Raw genomic sequence first — 20524 nt, forward strand, 5'->3', positions numbered from 1 at the left:
ACTCCATTATCGTGGTGCTATTAAAATTTTTATGCTCCATTATAGCCTAACAGACTGATGCAGACTGCAGACTGTCCTTCAGCTGCAGGACTTGCTTCAATGTGCTCGTCAGCAGACAGATGTCCTGCGAAAGTGTCATTGAGCAATGCATTGCTGCCCGGTGAGGTCCAGAGGGGGCTGAATTTGACCTCTGACCTCCCTTTGGCGGGCGGGGAAGTTAAAAATTAAAGGATGAATTTCCCAATGGAGTTGGGTGTTGTTATCCAGGATGAGGGGACAGATTAGAGCTTGCAGAGGACACTTTGCAGGCATCAGACTGTAGAATTAGAGGAGAACAAACACTCTAAATTCAAGGACTTACTTCATAAACTCCACAGAAAACTTGCTACGTATTGCCGTTGGCTGTGTTGTGTAGGTGGAGAGAGCATCTGTGGCACAATGAGACCTCGTGTGGATGTAATTTTATCTCTGTGATTGATTTATTTCCCTGTGTGTGCGTTAAACTGAGTGCTTCCTGTTATAAAACTCCACTGCAGCTCGATTTGAATGTGAAACACCATTAACACGTGTTAACGTGTTAATTTACACAAAGCCTAATTTTATAATCTTTCCCAGTGACTGAAAATGTCCCCAAATGAGCTTATAGCTCAAATTTATATTCTCTCTATTGCCTTTCAAGCTTTTACTCAGCGTCCTCTAATGATCATTCAGGATCACGGCCAAAAGCCAAAGCACCGCTTGCTCACTAAATATATCCTCGGCAGCCAGTTTCTTGCCATCATTGCATAATGGTGTCCTTTGTTAATGCCACTGTAAGAATGCACCCAGAGTTTGTGCTCAGCTGTCATCAGCTTGGCTCTACCTTTGCTTAAAAATATCTTAACATTCCCTCTAAATACTCTTTTTTTTTCCCCCTTGTTGGATGTAGGTGCAGTCCGTTGGGCTGCACGGTGACAGCCCACCCAGCCGTGCCGTCCACTTCAGGACTCTGGAGAGGACCGACCATTATCCAGCCGGAGTCCTGGACCACCGTGAGTGCTCATAAACACAGTCCAGAGGGGGGCTTCCTAAAGTAAAACACATGATGTGCCGTGTTACAGCAGCACAGACACAAATCTGAGGTATTTTATTGTTGCATAAAGTACGCAGAAGTTTGGTGTCTCAGAAACGCTGTTTTAAGTCAAGTTTTCAAGGTGTGTATGCACATGTTAAATACTGGCAATAATAGTCTGAGGAGCTTCGAAAGAGAAGTGTCTGGACTTTAAGACCGTGAACATTTTATTTGTACAATACAATACAATACAATTTTATTTATATAGCACATTTAAAAAACCACAGGTATGCCAAAGTGCTTCACAGAACGAGTTAAGAGCAATAATAAATACAAGTACAAAACACAAAATACAAATAAAATATATTAACAGGCGGGAGACATAACTAACCAATAATACACCAGGCATAGTAGGCACAACCCGAAAGGCTGAAGGTTAAAACATTATAAACATTAATAAAGCTAAAAAGATATGTTACAGTACACTAAAAATGCGGGCTCTAGGAGGCGGGGAAAGCAAGGCTAAACAAATAAGTTTTTAATCGAGATTTAAAAGATTGAATTGAATCAGACGCCCGAATAGCTAGAGGGAGGTTATTCCAGAGGTAGGGTGCGACAGCGGCGAATGCGGTCACCTCTGGTCTTGAGCCGAGATCTAGGTTGCACCAGGAGCATTTGGCCTGCTGATCTAAGCGCTCTCCCAGGGGTATAAAAGCTGAGGAGATTTGTAAGATAGCTGGGTGCGGTGTTATTTATGATTTTAAAAGTGAGCAATAAGATTTTAAAATCAATACGAAATTTAATAGGGAGCCAGTGCAGGTCGGAAAGAACTGCAGTAATAGACTCAAACCTGCCAGTTCCAGTTAAGAGAGGCGCAGCTGCATTTTGAACGAGCTGCAGTTTGTGAACAAGGGCAGAATGGAGACCAGTATAAAGGGAATTACAGTAATCTAACCTTGATGTAACAAAGGCATGGATAAGTTTCTCCAGGTCCTTACATGGTATGTAGGGCTTAACCTTAGAGATTAGACGTAATTGACTGAAACTCGATTTAACTACAAAGGACACATGTTTGTGCAACTTGAAGGAACTGTCCAAGACAACACCCAGGTTCCTCACAGTGTCAGAAAGGGAGTAGGCAAAGGGCCCAAGAATACCAATTAGTTCAGCCAGGAAGCATTCACGAGAAGGGAGTATCAAAGATTACAATTTCAGTCTTCTTATCATTTAGAATGAGGGAATTGCTCAGTAGCCAGATTTTAACTTCATTCATACAATCGGAGAAGTGTTGCAACGACAACGTGACATCCTCAGCTAGTTCAAAATAGATTTGAATGTTATCCACATAAAAGTGAAAAGAAATATTGTATTTCTCAAAGATTCGGCCCAAGGGTAACAAGTATAAAGAGAACAGCATGGGACCCAGCACAGACCCCTGGGGGACACCAGAGGTAACAGGGGCAATGGAGGAGGAGTAGGTACCCTTGGTGACAGAAAAGGACCTGTCTGAGAGATAGGATTTAAACCAGCTAAGGGCACTGCCGGGGTGGCTGTAGCTCAGGTGGTAGAGCAGGTCATCTACTGATCGGAAGGTTGGTGGTTCGATTCCTGGCTTCCCCTAGTCTGCATGCCAAATATCCTTGGGCAAGATACTAACCCCAAATTGCTCTCCGATGCATCCATCGGAGTATGAATGTGTGTGAATGTTATCTAGAAAGCACTTAGAAAGATGTGCTTGTGCGAATGGGTCTGAATGAGTGAATGCACAAGTTGTATAAAGCGCTTTGAGTGCTCAGATGAGTAGAAAAGCGCTATATAAGAACCAGTCCATTTACCATTTACCACTCCCCGTGATTCCCACCAGATGCTCAAGCCTCATTAAAAGGACATTACCCTGACCCTAACCCTATGGCGTGGCTTAAACCCGGACTGAAAAATTTCCTCGATATTATTTGCATCCAAATAAGTTTGAAGTTAGGAGTGAACAATCTTCTCTAGGATTTTAGACAAAAACGGGAGTTTGGAAATGGGTCTAAAGTTAGCGAGATCATTCTGATCAAGGGAGGTCTTTTTGAGTATAGGTTGCACTACAGCGTGTTTAAAAGCAGCCGGAACACAACCCGATAACAATGACAGGTTAATTAATGATAAAATACAGGGCTCGATAATGTTAAACCCATCTTTAATAATACGAGATGGAAGGATGTCATGAGCAGCGTTTGAGTTGAGTGCATCTGGACCTTCAGTACTGGTGTACCCTTAAGAGTACTGTATAATCTGCAGATTCTGACAGAAATCTGTAACTATCCTTTGAAGCACCTCTCCTCTCTAAAACAGCAATAAGGATAATTATTAGGCCATACGTAAATAACAAAATAACTTTATAACTTAAAGCAAAATTGGGAAACGTAAAGTCCGAAACAAATCTTTATATTAACGGCCATCAGTCAAACAATACTGTTTGGTCTGGGTCTAAACAGAGCGCGTTGTGTTTGTCCCTCTCGGGGGGCATACTCCCACAGGGCTAAAATCTGGGACTCTCCACCATTTGACCTTAGAACTGAAGAAGCTTCTCGGTTGAGAGGTGAAACGTCTTCAAGCAACTTAAAGAAGTCCAGACACTTTTCTTTCCAAGCTCCTTTGACTATGTTGACCTGAATGACTGAGAACCTTCACAGACGTTGGCAATAATAATAAAATGATGTAGTTGTAATGTTGTACGAGTTATTCAGTATACAAAAGTCTTGAGCCACTCCTCATTTCTTTGTTTTACTTCAAAGGTCTCAGACTTATAGTTCTTTTGTATCTTTAGTTACTTTGTTATTAGCAACCTATCATAAAAACACATCATTTGTTTCAATTTCTTTGGTTGAATCTGTGAAAAATATAGCTGAAATAAGATAACACAGTTTGACAGACATAAAATAGTATTTTTGCACCAGCAAGGTGATTCACAAAGAGATATAGCTGAAAGTTTGCAATATCTCAGCATGGTGTGCACTGTGTCCTTAAAAAATTTGAGGAAACTGGACAAGTACAGCAGATGAACACTATCTAAAAGTCACGTTTTTAAGAAACAGGGGGAAAAAATCCAGCAAAGACCTGACACTGTCAGGTGAGGCTTTATGCAGCCAGGAGTGGTGGTAAGGAGGACACAAAGTGCAGACTTTCAGAGATGGAACGTAAACTCAAACTTAGATTTATTGTAAAATAAAAACCAAAAACTAAACTGAAAACAACAAAACCAAACAGGCTGACAGGCAGAACACACAGCATGATAAGACGGTAGATCATGACACAGACAGAGGAACACACAGGGCTTAAATACACAGAGGGCGCAATCAAGGAATGGAAGGCAGGAGGGAATCACAGCTGGGACAATTCAGGGCTAACGAGACAAGGGAAGCAAAATCAGGGACTTTCAAAGTAAAACAGGAAACATAATACAGAGACGCGGACTTGACATGGGGATAAAGCTGACAGAGGAGACAGAACAACTATAGAACACAGAGACATAAACCATAGGACAGAGAACTCTAACAAATAAACCAAAAGACTAGAAATGATCAAAAATGGCTAAATCAAAGTTCAACAATAATGAAAACTCAAAATTCTGGGTCAACGACCCAGGTCTCCTAACAGACACAGGACACGAGAAATGCATCTGGACCTTCAGCTGATCCAGCTACTGTTCATTGAAGCCTCATTGAAATGGTCTCAGTGAAAGCGTGGCTGTCAGGAAGCAATCATTAATGGAGGGAAACAGGGAGGAAAGGCTGACATCTTGGCGATCTTTGTCACAATTGTTGACTTATGAATTTTTGATCCATCATGTAATACCATCTGGAAACCATCTGATTGGCAGCAGCTTCATTTTTCACCGTGACAATGATCCCAAACACAATGCCAATGCAGTAAAATAATACCTGGATAGAAAAACACATAGTGGAACACTATCGGTCATGGATTTAGCCTTCCCAGAGCCTGGATCTCAACATTATCGAAGCAGTGTGGGATTATGCTGACAGAGAACAGAACAAAAGGCAGAAACAACCAAAGAAGAGCTTTGAATGTCCTTCAAGAAGCCTGGAGAACTATTCCAGCTGCCTAAGACTGTCCTGAATAATAAAGATGGTCACATGAGTGACTCTCTAATGAGTTTGTACAACTCATTAGAGTTGTACAAACTCTGTTTTTGCCTCATATATTTGCACGTTTCAGTAAATCACATTTTCCTAGAAAGATATAAAGAAAGGGTTGACTCAAGACTTTTGCATAGCACTGTAGTATAAGGGTGGAACAGTAGCAGTAAAAATAATACCTGTAAAGTAGCCATAGCAACTACAAACATCTGGGGGAAAAAATCCCATTAAGTACTGTGTTTACAAAGTGTGATAGCGTACATGTTACTCCTGTGTGCCTCAGAGCTCCACTGCGGTGGTCATTAAAAACACATCAGTGAGTCACACTGTTGCACTGACTCACATGTTCCGTTATTACCATGAAAACAACAGCAAATGTGGATCAATCCGCTACTAAAAATAGTCCATATTAAATGTACTGTGAGCCTTTCAGATTTTTTGTTTTTTTTTAATGGGATTTGCTGGTAGAAGATAGAACTGTAGTATATTCTGTTGAGTAGAGTTTGACCGGACTTGTCTTTGTCCTTAGATGAGCCAGCGATGGAGGGTCTGGGTATGACTCCACAACTGGAGACTGGAGAGCTGCTGATCATCACCACTGTGCTGTTGCTGTGGGCAGGTCAGCTTGCACCAACAGACACCATCCAATGGACACTCTAAGCATCTCTTCTGAATAATTTTCCTTTCTAACTCCGTTAACCGCCTTAATGTATTCAATAAAATTCATGTGCTAATTTAATATGACCTGAATCTAGTGCTTGAGACTGCAAACTCATCAAGCGAGGGATGTTTTTGACTTCTTTTCTCTTTGCTTTCCACACCGCCAGCCGTCATCGCCCTTTTCTGCCGGCAGTACGACATCATCAAAGACAACGACTCCAACGGCACCAAGGAGAAAGCCAAGCGGCCGCTGGTCCGAGCCACTTCCTCTTACTACAATGCCTCAGCTGGCAGCTCGCCCATCTACCACAACGGAGCTGTCCGCAGCAGCAGGGTGACTCATTTACTAAAACTTCCTCCTCTTCCTCCCTCTTCGTCTTGCTGCAGAACTCCTCTATAATACACGCTCGCTCCTGGCTGCCAGGAGTATTTTGTTTCCTCTGTAGAGTCTTTGTAGTTGCATCAGAGATCTCCTAGCAACTAGAGCTACTGCCATCGCAGCTAAATATAAAACAGCCGGGCTGAAAACAGAGAGGAGCGCAAACGCTCATTCAGTTGTTGCTGAGCATCTCCTCAGTTAAAGTGAGCAGGCAGACGATTTGTTTTTGTTTTTGCACATGCGAGCAGCTTTAATTAGACACACCAGCTACAGGTGTCCTGATTGCAGCGCCCCCTAATGGCCACATTTCATTTATCACCCATTTCGTCATCTGCAAGATTACTGGTGCAGAGAATAACATCAGATAGAAGAAGATTTCTTCACTTGCGGTGTTGAGTAGAGAAAGCGAGGCTGCACGTTAATAGAATAAGGAACTATCCAGCAGCTTGAATCCGGTGCTGTGAAAAAGTAACTGCCCCCTTTATTAAATCATGTTTTGTGTCGTGACATTTATCAGTCTGGAAAGGGTTAAAAAGTCATTTCTGAGTCTTTGGGACTGCAGTGAACCACAGTGAGAGTCATTATCCACACATGCAGGAAACTTGGAACAGCGGTGAAGCTTCACAGGAGTGACCGACCAACCAAAATTACTCCAACAGCTTCGATGTCTCATCCAGGAGGTCACAAAAGAACAACAACAACATTGAAAGAACTGCATGACTCACTTGTATCAGTTAAGGTCAGAGTTCATGATTCAACAATAAGACAGAGACTGGGCAAAAATGGAGAAAACCACTGCTGACCAAAAAGATCACAAAGGCTCGTCTCACATTTACCAAAAACTTCTTGATGATCCCAAGAAAATATTCTGTGGACTGACGAGACAAAAACTGAACTTTCTGGAAGGTTTAAGTCCCGTTACATCTGACATAAAACTAACAGCATTTCATAAAAAGAACATCACAGCCACAGTCAAACATGGTGGTGGTAGTGTGATGGGGCTGCTTTGCTGCTTCAGGACGACTTGCTGTAACTGATAGAACTATGAATTCTGCTCTCTACCAGATAATCGTGAAGGAGAATGTCCAACCATCAGTTCAAGACCTGAAGCTCAAGAGCACTTAGGTTATGCATCAGGACAATGATCAGAGACACACCAGCAGAAATAAACAAAATGTTTTTGGAGTGAAGTCAAACTCTGGATTTAAATTAGATTGCAATGCTTAGTACTGACCTTAAACAGGCCGTTCATGCTGGAAACCCTCCAATGTGTCTGAATTAAAACAATTCTGCAAAGAAGAGTGGGACAAAATTCCTCCACAGTGATGTGAAAGACTCATTGCCAGCAGATTTTCGTGAAGCAGATGCTCTCATGACTCATTTAACTGCAAAATGATCTTGGTGCTCAGCAGCCTTGCTTTTACAAGGGGGAGTACTAGTTAATTTGAGTCTCATGTTGCACAGAGATTCATGCTCATTTGGTGCAGACTGACTCAGATTGATTGCATGCTGGAAATCTGTGTTTCTGAATTTGCGTTTAGGATCATTTGCAAACTTTTGCCAAGTTGTCTCAGAGTGATTGCAGTCTGTTTCAAGACAGGTTGCCTCCCTCCAGGCAATCAAAAGTGGTCACGCTTTTGGTGTTGCAACTACTTGCAGCACTCGATCATGAAAAAATGCAGTGCAATCACCAGTTTTTCTAGTTTTCTAGTTCAATTTTCTGGTCGCAAAGAGGTTGACATGCTGTTTTTACTTTAGTGTGACGGAGACAGTCAGTTTGGTTTGGGAAAGGTTCACAGCTTGGATTAAAATACGGCTCTTCACAAAATGAACCATGGTCAGCCAGTGCATTTAGATGTAATGCCACTGAGTCCTTTAAAAGCTTCTATGTGACATGGTGAGTTTGAAGTGAGAGACAGCCTGTGTGACTCCAAATCATAAATGTGGAGTTTACAGATTTCTGTCCTCTGCTGCGCTCTGTTTTAAAATCTTTTCCTTTAATCCATTAGCCTGTCTATATGTATAAAAGAGTGTTTGTGGAGAGAACGTCCCGGAACATTTTGGCAGGGCATCTGTCTGTCGGAAGTTAATTCACACTTCCCGTTCTAATTGGCCTCTCCCGCTGCAAGAACCTGTGACTTCACTGCTCGCGATGTACGGGTCAATTGACCGCCCACCGCGCGCAGCTCACACTGTTTATTCATACAGGACGGCTTCCAGTGGTGTCAAAATGAGAGAAAGGCAGCGTTACTTTGAGCGTTTACGGAGCTGAAACTGCACTGGCTGGATTTAATGGTTAATTTAATTATAAAAACACCACTCTTATCTTAATTTAGTCTTTTCTTATTGGCATTTCTGCAGCTTTTAAGTGTCCTTACAGTTTATTAGCTACTTCTCCTGAGTTTAATCCTTTAAAAAAATAATTCATTTAGAGCTATGTCTACTTTCCTGGGGATATATGTGCACACACAGATTTCTGCAGAGATTTAAATACCAAAGCCCAATGATGGATTAAAAATAAAAGCATCCTACTTTAAATAGGACAGTCTTTAAATGAAAAGCTCCTGGGAGCAGTTAGTTCTCTGCTCACCCTCGCTCATTGATTGGCAAGTAGTCACACATTGGAGTCACACAAACCACCTGCAACTCAACACCTCAAAGACTAAGGAACTGGTTGTGGACTTTGGGAGGTCCAGAGCAGGTCCACTGCCGGTTCAGATAGAGGGGGAGGAGGTGGAGGTGGTCAACAAGTACAAGTACCTCGGGCTGTGGGTGGACAACAAACTGGACTGGTCATGCAACACAGAGCACCTGTACAAAAAAGCCCAAAGCCGACTGTACTTCCTCAGGAGGCTGAGGTCTTTTAACATCTGCAGGAAGCTCCTGAGGATGTTTTACCAGTCAGTGGTTGCTGGAGTACTTTTCTATGCTGTGGTGTGCTGGGGGAGCAGCACAGCAAAGAAGGACTCATCCAGGCTGGAAAAACTGATCTGGAAGGCTGGCTCTGTGGTCGGCATGAAGCTGGACACTCTGGTGACAGTGGCACAGAAAAGGACACTAAAGAAACTGCTGGACATTATGGACAATGCTGGGCATCCTCTGCACACGGCCATAAACAACCAGAAGAGTCTGTTTAGTGACAGGTTGCTTCTCCCAAAGACAAAAACCAACAGACTTAAAAACTCCTTTGTCCCACACGCCATCAAACTGTTTAACTCCTCTCCTGAGGGGAGAGGGAGGGGAAACAGGAGGACAAAGGAGGGGGGAACAACTAAGCTGTAGTGCCTCTTCACTTCACTGTGCAATTACCTTTTGTGCAATACTTTTTGTTAATAGTCAACGGTGCAATAGACCTCAATACTTGAAATGTGCAATTCACTTGTATTTTTATTTTTATTTTTATTCCTATTTATTCTATTTATCCCCTTTGTATATTTTATCTATATATGTCTTTGTATTTATTTATATATATATATATATATATATATATATATATAATATTCTGTAACTCTGTAACTTCTGTCGGTGCTGTGCTTTTTTGGAAACCGAATTTCCCAGAGGAACCTACCCGAGGGATTAATAAAGTTTTATCTTATCTTTATCTTATCTTAAGTAAATCTCTGACATGCATGACATGCTGTGGTCTGTGATTCATGTCTCACGGTGTGCTCCTTCTCTTTCAGCTGCACAGGGCCTCCTCCTCCATCAGCATCATCAGGGTCTAAGATGTGGGTGCCGGATCGGAGCCTCTTGGACAAGCGAGGAGGATTTACAAACTCAGAGTCCAATCTATTGTAAAATATGGGCCGAGTAAGGAACCACTCCATGCAAATCAGACTGAAATGAGAGCGAGGAGCCATGCTGCGGAGACCGTGGACGGCTGCTGCTCTCTAGTGGCCAGAGACTCGGGGGGCTCAGAAACAGCTGGAAGGAAGCTGGACTCATCTGAAGTGCGGCCAAACTAATCTCCCGTTTTCTTCTCTCTGATGTCAAAGACTGAAGTGTGAATATTTGCCAGCATGTCGGCCCGACCGTGTGCCAAGTCCCACTCGCCTCAGACTCATTCATTTTCAGCAGACGTTCTTTCATCTCGCTGAGGTGTTCAGCTCATCCCTTTTTCTTTTTATCCGCTGTAGAACCACACGTTTGAAATCCTGTCTGATGGTTATTTAATGGGATTTATTCACTTTACTTTCATGTTCAGTAGTTTAGCATCGCGATTCAAATCTGTACATAGGTTGAAGGTGATTGTAAAGGTAATTCACAGAAGCATTTGAATGTAGAAGGTGGTAGTGGGGAATTTACATTGTAAAACAATTCATAATTAGTTTAATTAAATCATTGAAATTGTGTGATCGCCTTTTAAATTAAGTTTAAGCTTTTTGTTTCTAAAAGCAGAAATGATGTGAACAACCCTCAAGATATATCACCTGAAGTTTCCAGCAGCTTCCCTTGTTGTTTCGGATTTTGTTAAAAGGTTTTATTTCTATCTGAGCCACTTAAAAGTACAGCGCTAAACCTTGTCTGTCCCTCAAAAACACCTATTTTTACAGCTTAACTTACACTCAATGGCCACTTCATTATGCTTGTCTGATAAACAGCTCATTAAGCATTCAAATTTCTAATTAGCCAATCAAGTGGAAGCAACTCAGGGCATGTAGACATGGTCAAAATGACTTACTGAACATAAGCTCACCAAAGCTGGACAATAGAAGATTTGAAAAATGTTGCCTGGTCTGATGATTCTCAATTTCTGCTACAACGTTCAGATGGTTGAGTCAAAATTTGGTGTAACAACATGAAAGCATGGATCCATTCTGTCTTGTACTAACCGTTCAGGCTGCTGGTGGTGTCATGATGTGGGGGATATTTTCTTGGTACACTTTGGGCCCCTTAGTACCAACTGAGCATAATTTAAACACCACAGCATTGTTACTGACCATGTCCATCCCTTTATGACCACAGTGTACCATCTTCTGATAACACGCCATGTCACAAAGCTTAGATCATCTCAATCTAGTTTCTTGAACATGACAATGAGTTCTCTGTACTCAAATGGCCTCCACAGTCACCAGATCTCTATCCCATTGAGAACATTTGGGATGTGGTTGAACAGCAAATTCTAATCATGAAAGGCCAAACCAGTGTACCTAATAAAGTGTCTGGTAAATCACAACATTAACAACATGAACTCTAGGTAGAAAACCATTTGCAGTTGTGTTTGCCAACAGAAAACAAAATGTGAAGCAATTAGAGGTACTCTCCGAACACCAGACATCCCTGGACGTTGTCCTCTGGGCACTTTTAGAAAGACATTTCTTTATGTCTAAATTTGTTTAAAAAATGTAAGTTTAGTAAACATCTACAACACAACCAGCTGTTGTAGCTGTTTGTTCTCCTGCTGCAGAACTGTTCAGTTTTTAGTGAAACTCGCACACTGAAATGACCTGATCCTTGTTCCCAGTGGATCTGAATTCTTATTGGTTAGTGCAATACAGCCAACCAATGACAACCTCATAAGAGTAAGCCATATTTTGGGATGGATGACGTATTCTCAGTATACTGGTTGCAGTATATTGAGTTTAAAGCCTATAATATATGTGGATAGATGACATCTCATTGCCATTATGCACAATATGGACACTTAGTGAATTTTCTCGTGCCAAAAGCCAAACTTTCTGTCTTTGGAAAGGTCCTCTGAAAAAGCTTTTAGGCCAGGGTACATAATCAAACTGCATCAAATGCTATTATCTGCAAGGCCATTATTTTCTGTCATGGGTTCATCAAGCAGGAAATTAACATGAAATGTTGTCAGTGTGAGCCTGCTGGTGCATTAGGATGATTAGCAGATCACCAGCTAATCAATAGGCACCGTTTGCAGGAGTGCAGATGTTAACATCAATAAGGTTTTGCATCAGTGCACACAAACACGTGACACTTTTGCTGCTCAAACAGAAAAATCCTTTTGTTGGAGCTAAGACTGAGTTTGAAGCTTTTATCTGCCAGGTTTTATAAATGGACTTAAACAAATATCAATTTTGATAACTGCTGTATGCAGATTGGACACAAGGTGGCGCCTGAACTCCATCACATACAGTTTTTTGTTCTGCAAGCTGCAGCAATATATGTGCATCTGCATCTCTGTCCGTGCAGGTAAAGCATCTAAGACGAGCTCATAGATTTAAAATGAGCTTTTTTTTCTTTGTTTGTTTTAATGCTATTATTGTACTGGATTGCTGTTGATGCTTAAAAAAAACTTAAAACATGGAGAATCTGAGAAAGTTTTTTTCTCTAAGATTTCAGTGACTTCAGTGATTATAAATCTAAAAACATCTATTTTTCAAAGAAAAAAGAATTTAGCTTAATACTATCCTCTTTTCAGAGGATTATTCATCCCATTCTTCACACGTTAGAGGATGAACAACACCATCAGAACCTGGCCTGCAGTTAACGAGAGGCAAGGTCTGCATATCATTCAGAAGAAAGAAAGATATTTCTGCTTCATTTGAATAAAGGGAAATGTCACTAATTCACCTCACACAGAGCGTGATTTGCAGCTGTAAGGCTTTCCAGGTCAGAGGTCACAGGAAGGAAGGGCTTCCACCTCAGGCACGTGTCGACCTTCTGAGTTAAAAGTGAAATATGTTCCTGAAATGTTTTGTCCTCTCCTCCTAAAAACAAAAAGACAGCGGAGTGGAGGAATCCTCAGCGACTGCGGAGGTAAAGGGCAGGTCGCCTTCACCAACAGTCTGAAATATCACAGCTTGCCCGGGGCTCGTCATCCTCTTTGATGCTCTGAGGGAGTCTGCGACAAGTCTGTGGTAATACTGAGGCAGAGGAGCGAGGGAACAGGATCGATCAAGCGCTGCTGACTGAATCATTGACTGTGGATAAATCCTCTTCTTTAATGTTGTACTGACTCTCCCATCACATTTCCTCTTTAAAAGGGAAAAAAAACATCCACTTTCCTGCAGGTGCCAGGGATTCATTCTCAGTTAATGAGATTTTAATCTGACATACATAACAGCACCCTCCACACTGACATTTAAAGAAGTCATTAAGGTTTGCCTTTAAAAGGTGTTTGAATGTTCTCTACAGTACGCTCGACCCACACACATCCTGGCCAGATATGTATTTTTTAAATTATTTTATTCCATCCAATTAAAATTCGGTAAGGGACCCTCACATGTTTCTCAAGCTGAAGTGAAATTAAAGATCAAATTAACAATCTGTCATGCCACCAGTCAGATGATCATATAAATAGGCTAAAATATTCCCAAACCAGCACACATTAGCTTGCCCAATGGATACACAAGATACACTGTGTAGAGACTGCACAGTACCCATTGTACATGCTTATACACTTAATTGTAATGTGCAATTTTACACTTGTATTTCTTCCAATTAAAGAGTTGTGCTGCCACATTACTCCAACATTTCTTTATCATGTAGAAAACACTGAGATGTGTTGTGGAAATTGCTCTTTTTCCCTCATATTAACGGTGACCTCAAGGATTAAATGTGTTGTTAAACTTCTTTATACTGACAGAAATGGGATTTTTACTGGTCTGAGTTTGAGAGGATGAAACCCACAGACATCCAAACTCCAAGTTTCTATAAGGTCTATAAGACCAGAATCTAACACAGCTTGATACTGAGGCATTTCTTTAACTGCTAGATTCATTTATACAATTACTTCAAATTAGTTTCTTCCAGCTCTTCAGGCTTCATGATGTGTTTTGCCTAAAACTCATTGACGCACAGAAGAATTAAAACCCACAAGCTCCAGAGCAGGGCCTTACCCGGCAGAGCCATCTCAGCAAACTGTCAGACATACTTTTGAAGAAGTCTTCAATTTGTATTTATTTATTTTGCCTTAATATTTATCAAATCTCTATATTTTCTTTCACCGTCAGAGACATTTAGTAAAGAAAATAAAGCCGACCAATGTTCTATCAGTCAAAATATTTAGTCCTGAACCTCTGGAAGAGGCACCCAACCTCTTGAGGAAAGAGTTAAAACTCTTAAACGTCCAGCAACAGGAAGTGTTACTGGATTGAAACCACAACTCTCCTGGGAGTCTTATAACATTTTGACCTTGCATGCCTCCATGAAAGCCTTGCAGAACTCTAACAAAATATGTCTAAAATGACAGTGAAGCATCCAGTCTCTCAAAGAGAAAGAGCTGTTTCAGTGTTGAATCTCCCAACACATTTGGTCAGCCCACTCAAAATCATTCAGAGCCAGGGACATTCAGCTGAATGACTCACTGTGCCGAGTCCAACGTGAAAGGAGGCATTGTTGCCAGGGAGAAACACATCATGGACACAGTCTGAGGAAGGCAAAAGATTAGGAAACTCTTCATAAAGACACTGCTCAATTTTCACTTGCGTAGGAGGAATCAGAAGTAGCCAGCATCACTAAACTGCAGTGCACATTCCTCTCATTGAGATATTTGGTCATGCCAATGGTGGCTCTTTGAAACAAAAAAGCCTTGTTTGAGAAGAAGGGATTTTTTTTCTTTATTGATGTTAATGTTCATCTTCTCCTTTCGGATTCAGTATGATTGTGGAGTTGAGATTCTCGGCTGACTGGCAGGTATCCATTGAAACGCAGCTAAAAGAACTTCCTGTCTGCACGCTGAGAGGCACAAAGCCTGCCAATGACCCAGGTAAATGTCAGGACACCTTTTGTTCAATGGGAGAAGGTTCAAGAGTGGCCCCCGAAAGGTCTGGACCATTATTTCTCCCATTAAATGAAGGTTTTTCACTTTCGGACCCCCCTAAAAGTCACCAAGAGCGCCCTGGAGAATCAATCAGCGACTGCAGGTAGTCATTTTAGTGCATCCGCATTTCAAAAACCACCTCAGGTTTAACGACTTCCACTTGCAATCAGCTGTACATCAAAAAAAATGTTAAATAGCAATATATTAAATTAGTCAGACCTGCCCTCTCATATCAATAATTGAACATTTCCTTCTTCACAAGTGGTCGATGTGATTAATTTCTCCAGCCATCAGTTAATTATCTCCTTACTTACCATAATTATTAAAACCCTGGCGGGTCATTGTGGGGCCCTCTGGTCCCGGTGCACTCTAATTAAAACTCATCAAAAGGGCATTATTTTGAAACTTGTTTGTGCAAACTGGGCGAATAGCTGATAATTCCCACTTAGAATTTACTGACACTGGCACTCGAGCTCATGGGACTGAATAGATGCTAACACTGCTATCATATGCATGATGAGGCCGGATTATGGCAAATGTGATTAAAATAAACCCCGAAAAGCCTGTCAAGCACACGCATGATGTCATAACATCTAATATCAAGCTTTAAAAATGTGAAACATCCACTTTATATCCTCATTTAATAAATTACAGAAAGAAAATATCAGTTTACTTGCTGGAACCTACAGCAAAGACAAACTATTGTTTTGTTTTTAAGTTTTATTTACTAGAGGGAAACTAGTAAAATAGATAGAAATAAAATCAAGTAATTGAAAAGCACATACAGTAAAATGAGATACACTTAATGTAAAGTTTTCTGTTTAAAATAGGGAATTTGTGAGTTAATGTGACAAAAAACATCCATAACCTTTCAGCATGTTTAAACTGAAGTGGTCTCGCCAGCTGAGAAACATACTACAAAGCAAAATTTGTGGGTAAGTGAGGTAAGCTGATCCTAAAGCCTGACTTTTGAGGGTCACAAAAGTGGCCATATTTTTATCCAAAGAACTGACCTGACAAGTTTCCTTTCAAAATTGCCTGAATGAAAAATCCTGTAAATACACTATTATGTCTGTGTGTAGGCCGTGCAGTATAACACTGCTCATGAAGCCCTAGTGTAAAGCTATGATACAGTCACACTTGGGAAAACAGTTGTTGGGGGGTTGTAGTTTAGCTTAGCCGGAGAGCAGCGGCCTAGCTTTGAGTGTGACCTGTGGTCCATTGCTGAATGTTTTCCTGCGCTCTCTCTTCCCCACTCTCCTGTCTATCTTCACTGTTCAACTATCTAATAAAGGCAAAAATGCCACAAAAAAACAAGCAAACAGCAGCTGGGGAACACAGCTGTTGCCATCATGTGCAATGATGGACATGCGCAACTTGAGATCTTTTTGTCTTTTAAATGATTGCTTCAAAGATGGGGACTCTGCACCTTTTTGTAAGGTTCTGAAAACCCTAGCTCATGATAGGAGACGCTGACCAATCACAGGTCATTTCAGATCACATCAGATGGGCCCAGCTGATCGCACACGTTCAATACGAGACTTGCATAAAGAAGCATCCCAGAAGTGTCCACCTGGTCTGTGTCATTTAAGACGGCACTGATTCTATTTTCTGGGAAGACACATAGAGCTGTCTAAACAGCATAAAGAATAAGGCCAATTTTCAAAATAAAAGACCCCAGCCAGACTACTGCTTTTAAAATGCTCCCGGTTTTATCTGGCGCCCCGCAGAAGAACAAGAACAAACATTAACATTAACTCATTGTTCACAGTCTAATTGTCCTTTTTATGGCAGATGGCCATCCTCCCTGAGCCTGTTTCTGAAGGAGGTTTCCTCCTGTTAAAAGGGAGTTTTTCCTTCCTGCTGTCACCAAATGCTTGCTCAAAGAGACTTGTGTAACGCTGGGGTTTCTTTTTAATATTTTGGGTCTTTACCTTACCCTAATATAAAGCACCTTGAAGTGACTGCTCTCAAAAGGATATTGACTTTAAGTAATTTAATTACATTTTATGTGTAATTATGTTACATATAAACAAAAGTAGAATGCAAAATATTTAATTTAATGGAATCTATTCTGACTTGACTGTTATACAGTCGGTTTACACCAACCATATTTTCCTTAACAATTAATCATTTGAATAAATAAACCCTTGATTTTATATATTTAAGTTGCATTAAACTCAAAATTATTACCTCATATATTATTATGTTCTGGGTTTTTTTGTTTGTTTGGTTTTTTTATTTGCCTTTTTTGATTTTGCTGGACAGGACCACAGCTAATTCTTATGATCTGCATGATTTACTTTTAAGCGACTATAAATGTAGTTTAATTAGTGTAATTTTAAAATAATTTCTATAGTTGAAGTTTTGATTTCATTGATGATAAATGCTGACTCTTCCACTCTTTCAGTTTTTTTTTTCTTTGAATTTAACTTTTTTTGTCCAATATGTGTGGATTTCCTGTTTCTTCACAGGCTGCAGACTTTCAAACCGCATCATCCTGATGCAAAATATCAGCACAAGCATTTTTCGAAGAAATTCAGTCCATTAAATGACATTCAAACACCTTTTTGCTATTTATTAATTAGGTGACTTGTTCTTTTATTTAATTTTATGACCTCATCATTTAAAAAGTAATCCCAATCGATGCTATTTTAAAGTTTACTAAAAAACAAGAGGGCGTAAAAAAAACCTCATCTTCTTTTGAATTAAGCAGAAGGCAGTAGTTGACACCATCCCTTGACATCCTCCACACATTTTCAATTAGCGTGCAGGCGGACGCTGCGGTGTGGCTGGCATCAGCGTCCTAACCCTCCGGAGAAAAAAGGAGCATTAGTGGTCATATGCCAACCAGATTTGTCCCATTATTCATTACAATTAATTGCTTCCCCGTACTCTCGGCCTTTCCCATGAAGACGTCTCGGCTGCAGATTGTAATATGAGCGCAGGACTTAAAGCTGTCACTCAAATCTGGCTGTGACCTTTCCGGAGAAAAGGCTGTTTTTCACCCAGTTTGCAGGAGCCGACTGCATGAAGGTTAATGCGTGTGTGTTTGTGTGTGTGTGTGAATGTGTATGTGTGGTCGTGTACTTCAGCCTCTGCGAGGACGTTTTGGTTCGGTCCAAGTTGACCCAATGTTTTACAGCTGCAGAGTGAAAAGTAACACTTGGGAGAAAAACACTTCTTTTTTTAACTGAATGAACTCTTGGTTAGAAATATCCATAAGCTACGGAGATGTTACAGAAGGGGTGCGACATTTAACAACGTAAGGTCTGCTGTGAGGTGTTCCTAAAAGTAAAAATGTCACCATCTGGTACTTTCAGCTGCTGCTCTGGAGCTTAACATGAGAGCTTTGTTCTCAGTTGTCAGTGGAATTCAGAAGTTGGTATGTTTTTGAACAATAGTCTGTTGTGTAACACCCTGTTATATGACTAAATTCTTCTGAAAAACTACCATATAAATAAAAGAGAATGTGAGAGATTGTTCTTCCATCCATGTGTACATGTACAATATGAAGCTATAGCCAGCTACTACTTAGCTTAGCTCATCATGAAGACTAAAAAAAAGGCAAAAAACTGAACTGCTTCAATCCTAAAATAAAAAAAGTCACTAATTAAGTGCAAGGCATGCATGAAAGACATGAAGACTAGAGCAAAGTAAGTTACTAAATGTGTTCACCAAAATATATCCATCCATCTATTTTCTGCTGTTCTTCTGGGTCTTGCAAGTCGGGGATGAAACAGCCCAGACCTCTCTTCTCCAGCCACCTCCTCCAGCTCCACCAGGAGGAAACAAAGGTGTTCCCAAGGTAGGCAAAAGATATAATGTCTCCAGTGGGTCCTGGGTCTGCCCCGAGGCCTTCCCCTGTCAGGATATGAATAAAACACCTGACCTGGCCTATGCCCTAGTCATCCCAACAGCTACGTTGTCAAAGGTGTATTAACCCTGACAAAATCTCCCAAAGCAAGTAGGCCCTTGTTGAGAAGCCAGATAAAGACCATCCATCCATTTTCTTCAACATATCCGGCGCTGGGTTGTGGGGACATTAGCCTAAACAGAGAAGTGCAAACCTCCAACTCCCTGGCTACCTTCTACAGGTTATTGAGGTGAACACCAAGGGTTTCCCAGGCAAGCATTTCCTGGGTCTACCCCAGGGCCTCTTCATTGTAGTGCATGTCTGGTGCATGTCTGGAACACTTCACGCAGAAGGCATCTGAGTCAGATGCCCAAAACACCTCAACTGACTCCTTTTGATGTGGAGCAATAGTGGCTCTACTCTTATAGATGGGATGACAGAACTCCTCATCCCATCTCTAAGGCAACAGCCAGCCACCCTTCATGGAAAGATCCCTTCTGCCACTTGCAAACCCAATCTCATTCTTTCAGTCACTAACATATGCTTGTGACCACAGGTGAGGGTAGGGGTGTAGATCAGTGGGTAAACTTACAGCTGGGTTTCTACACTCAGCTGTCTCTTCACCACACCATACCAACACAATGCAGCCCCAACCCATCTCTCAGTCTCCCAAGAGTCAAATGAAGACCTATTCAGTGGGGACTCAGAGTGCTCTCAGTGGCTGAGGCCCTGATGGTCCAATCCCAAGTGGCTGTATAAGATCATCTCTTGGGTGTGGAAGGAGACTGAGCTCGGAAAGTGCCCCATCTGGATACTGCATTGTCCATTTAGGGGCACTTCAACTCTCACGTGGGCGATGAAACTGTGACCTCAAGGGGTTTGACTGGGAGGAACAGTGTGCCAGGCCTGAACACAAATGGTGTTCTGTTATTGAACTCGCACTTTGTCCATAATGCACCTTCAACCTTCAAGCATAAGGGTTTCCATACATGCATGAGGCACAGCATGGTTGCAGTAGTGAGTTCGACACCATGAACTAAGATACTTTCAACTGTCACCTCAGCAAATAGCTCAACATCTTTTTTATTTGGCAGACTTTTACATTGGATGGACGCAACCCCCAAAGGCATTTGTCCCTCCCCCTGGGAATTTAGGTAATTTCTATTATAGTTTTGTCTATTGTTTGTCAGTCTTCTGGTGTGTAAACAAACCTTTGTCAGTTTTCCAAAACCAAAGGTGACATCTGTTCAGTTAGTACTTAGATAAAGGCAGGAAAAATCAATCTGACAAGTTTCAACTCACATTTTTTACCACTTTTTGCAGAATAACCTAAATTCTAAATAAGAATAAAACAAGGCAAACAGGTCCCTGTAAGTAAGCTCTGCTGTACTCGTATGACATGGTTTCTGATATTAAATAACATCAAATTAAAAACAAAAACAAGGAAAACACTTCTGGTTTAAAATACTCACTTTCCTCTCACAGGCGCTCACATCCTCGGCTGTTGTGACGCCAGCTTTGACTGATACTCACCAGAAACACAAAAACCACACAAAGCTCTGCAAGCAACCAGATACATTTAATTAGATAATTGCTGTTGTTTCTTTTTCCACCTGGAGACTGGATCGCTGCATTTTTACAGTGCTGGTGAAGAGAAAAGCAGTGAGGAATATGATTCTCTTTGACCCTGGATAAAGCTGTAATTTCATCC

The 20524-nt window shown here is 41.2% G+C and overlaps 1 protein-coding gene across 1 annotated transcript in view; it reads left to right on the plus strand.

Annotated features, from left to right (window-relative positions):
- Window positions 1-13649, plus strand: part of LOC102785980 (fibronectin type III domain-containing protein 4-like) — a 57060-nt gene extending 43411 nt beyond the window's left edge. The window contains exons 4-7 of the mRNA XM_087836520.1: window positions 929-1031; window positions 5723-5812; window positions 6021-6187; window positions 9916-13649. Of these exons, the coding sequence (XP_087692646.1) occupies window positions 929-1031; window positions 5723-5812; window positions 6021-6187; window positions 9916-9957 (402 nt within the window). The 3' untranslated portion in view covers window positions 9958-13649. The remainder of the gene's footprint in view (window positions 1-928; window positions 1032-5722; window positions 5813-6020; window positions 6188-9915) is intronic.
- Window positions 13650-20524: the final 6875 nt, after the last annotated feature.

This window comes from Neolamprologus brichardi, chromosome 23, assembly GCF_056152115.1.
Source record: "Neolamprologus brichardi isolate AB-2024 chromosome 23, ASM5615211v1, whole genome shotgun sequence".
Classification (NCBI taxonomy): Eukaryota; Metazoa; Chordata; class Actinopteri; order Cichliformes; family Cichlidae; genus Neolamprologus; species Neolamprologus brichardi.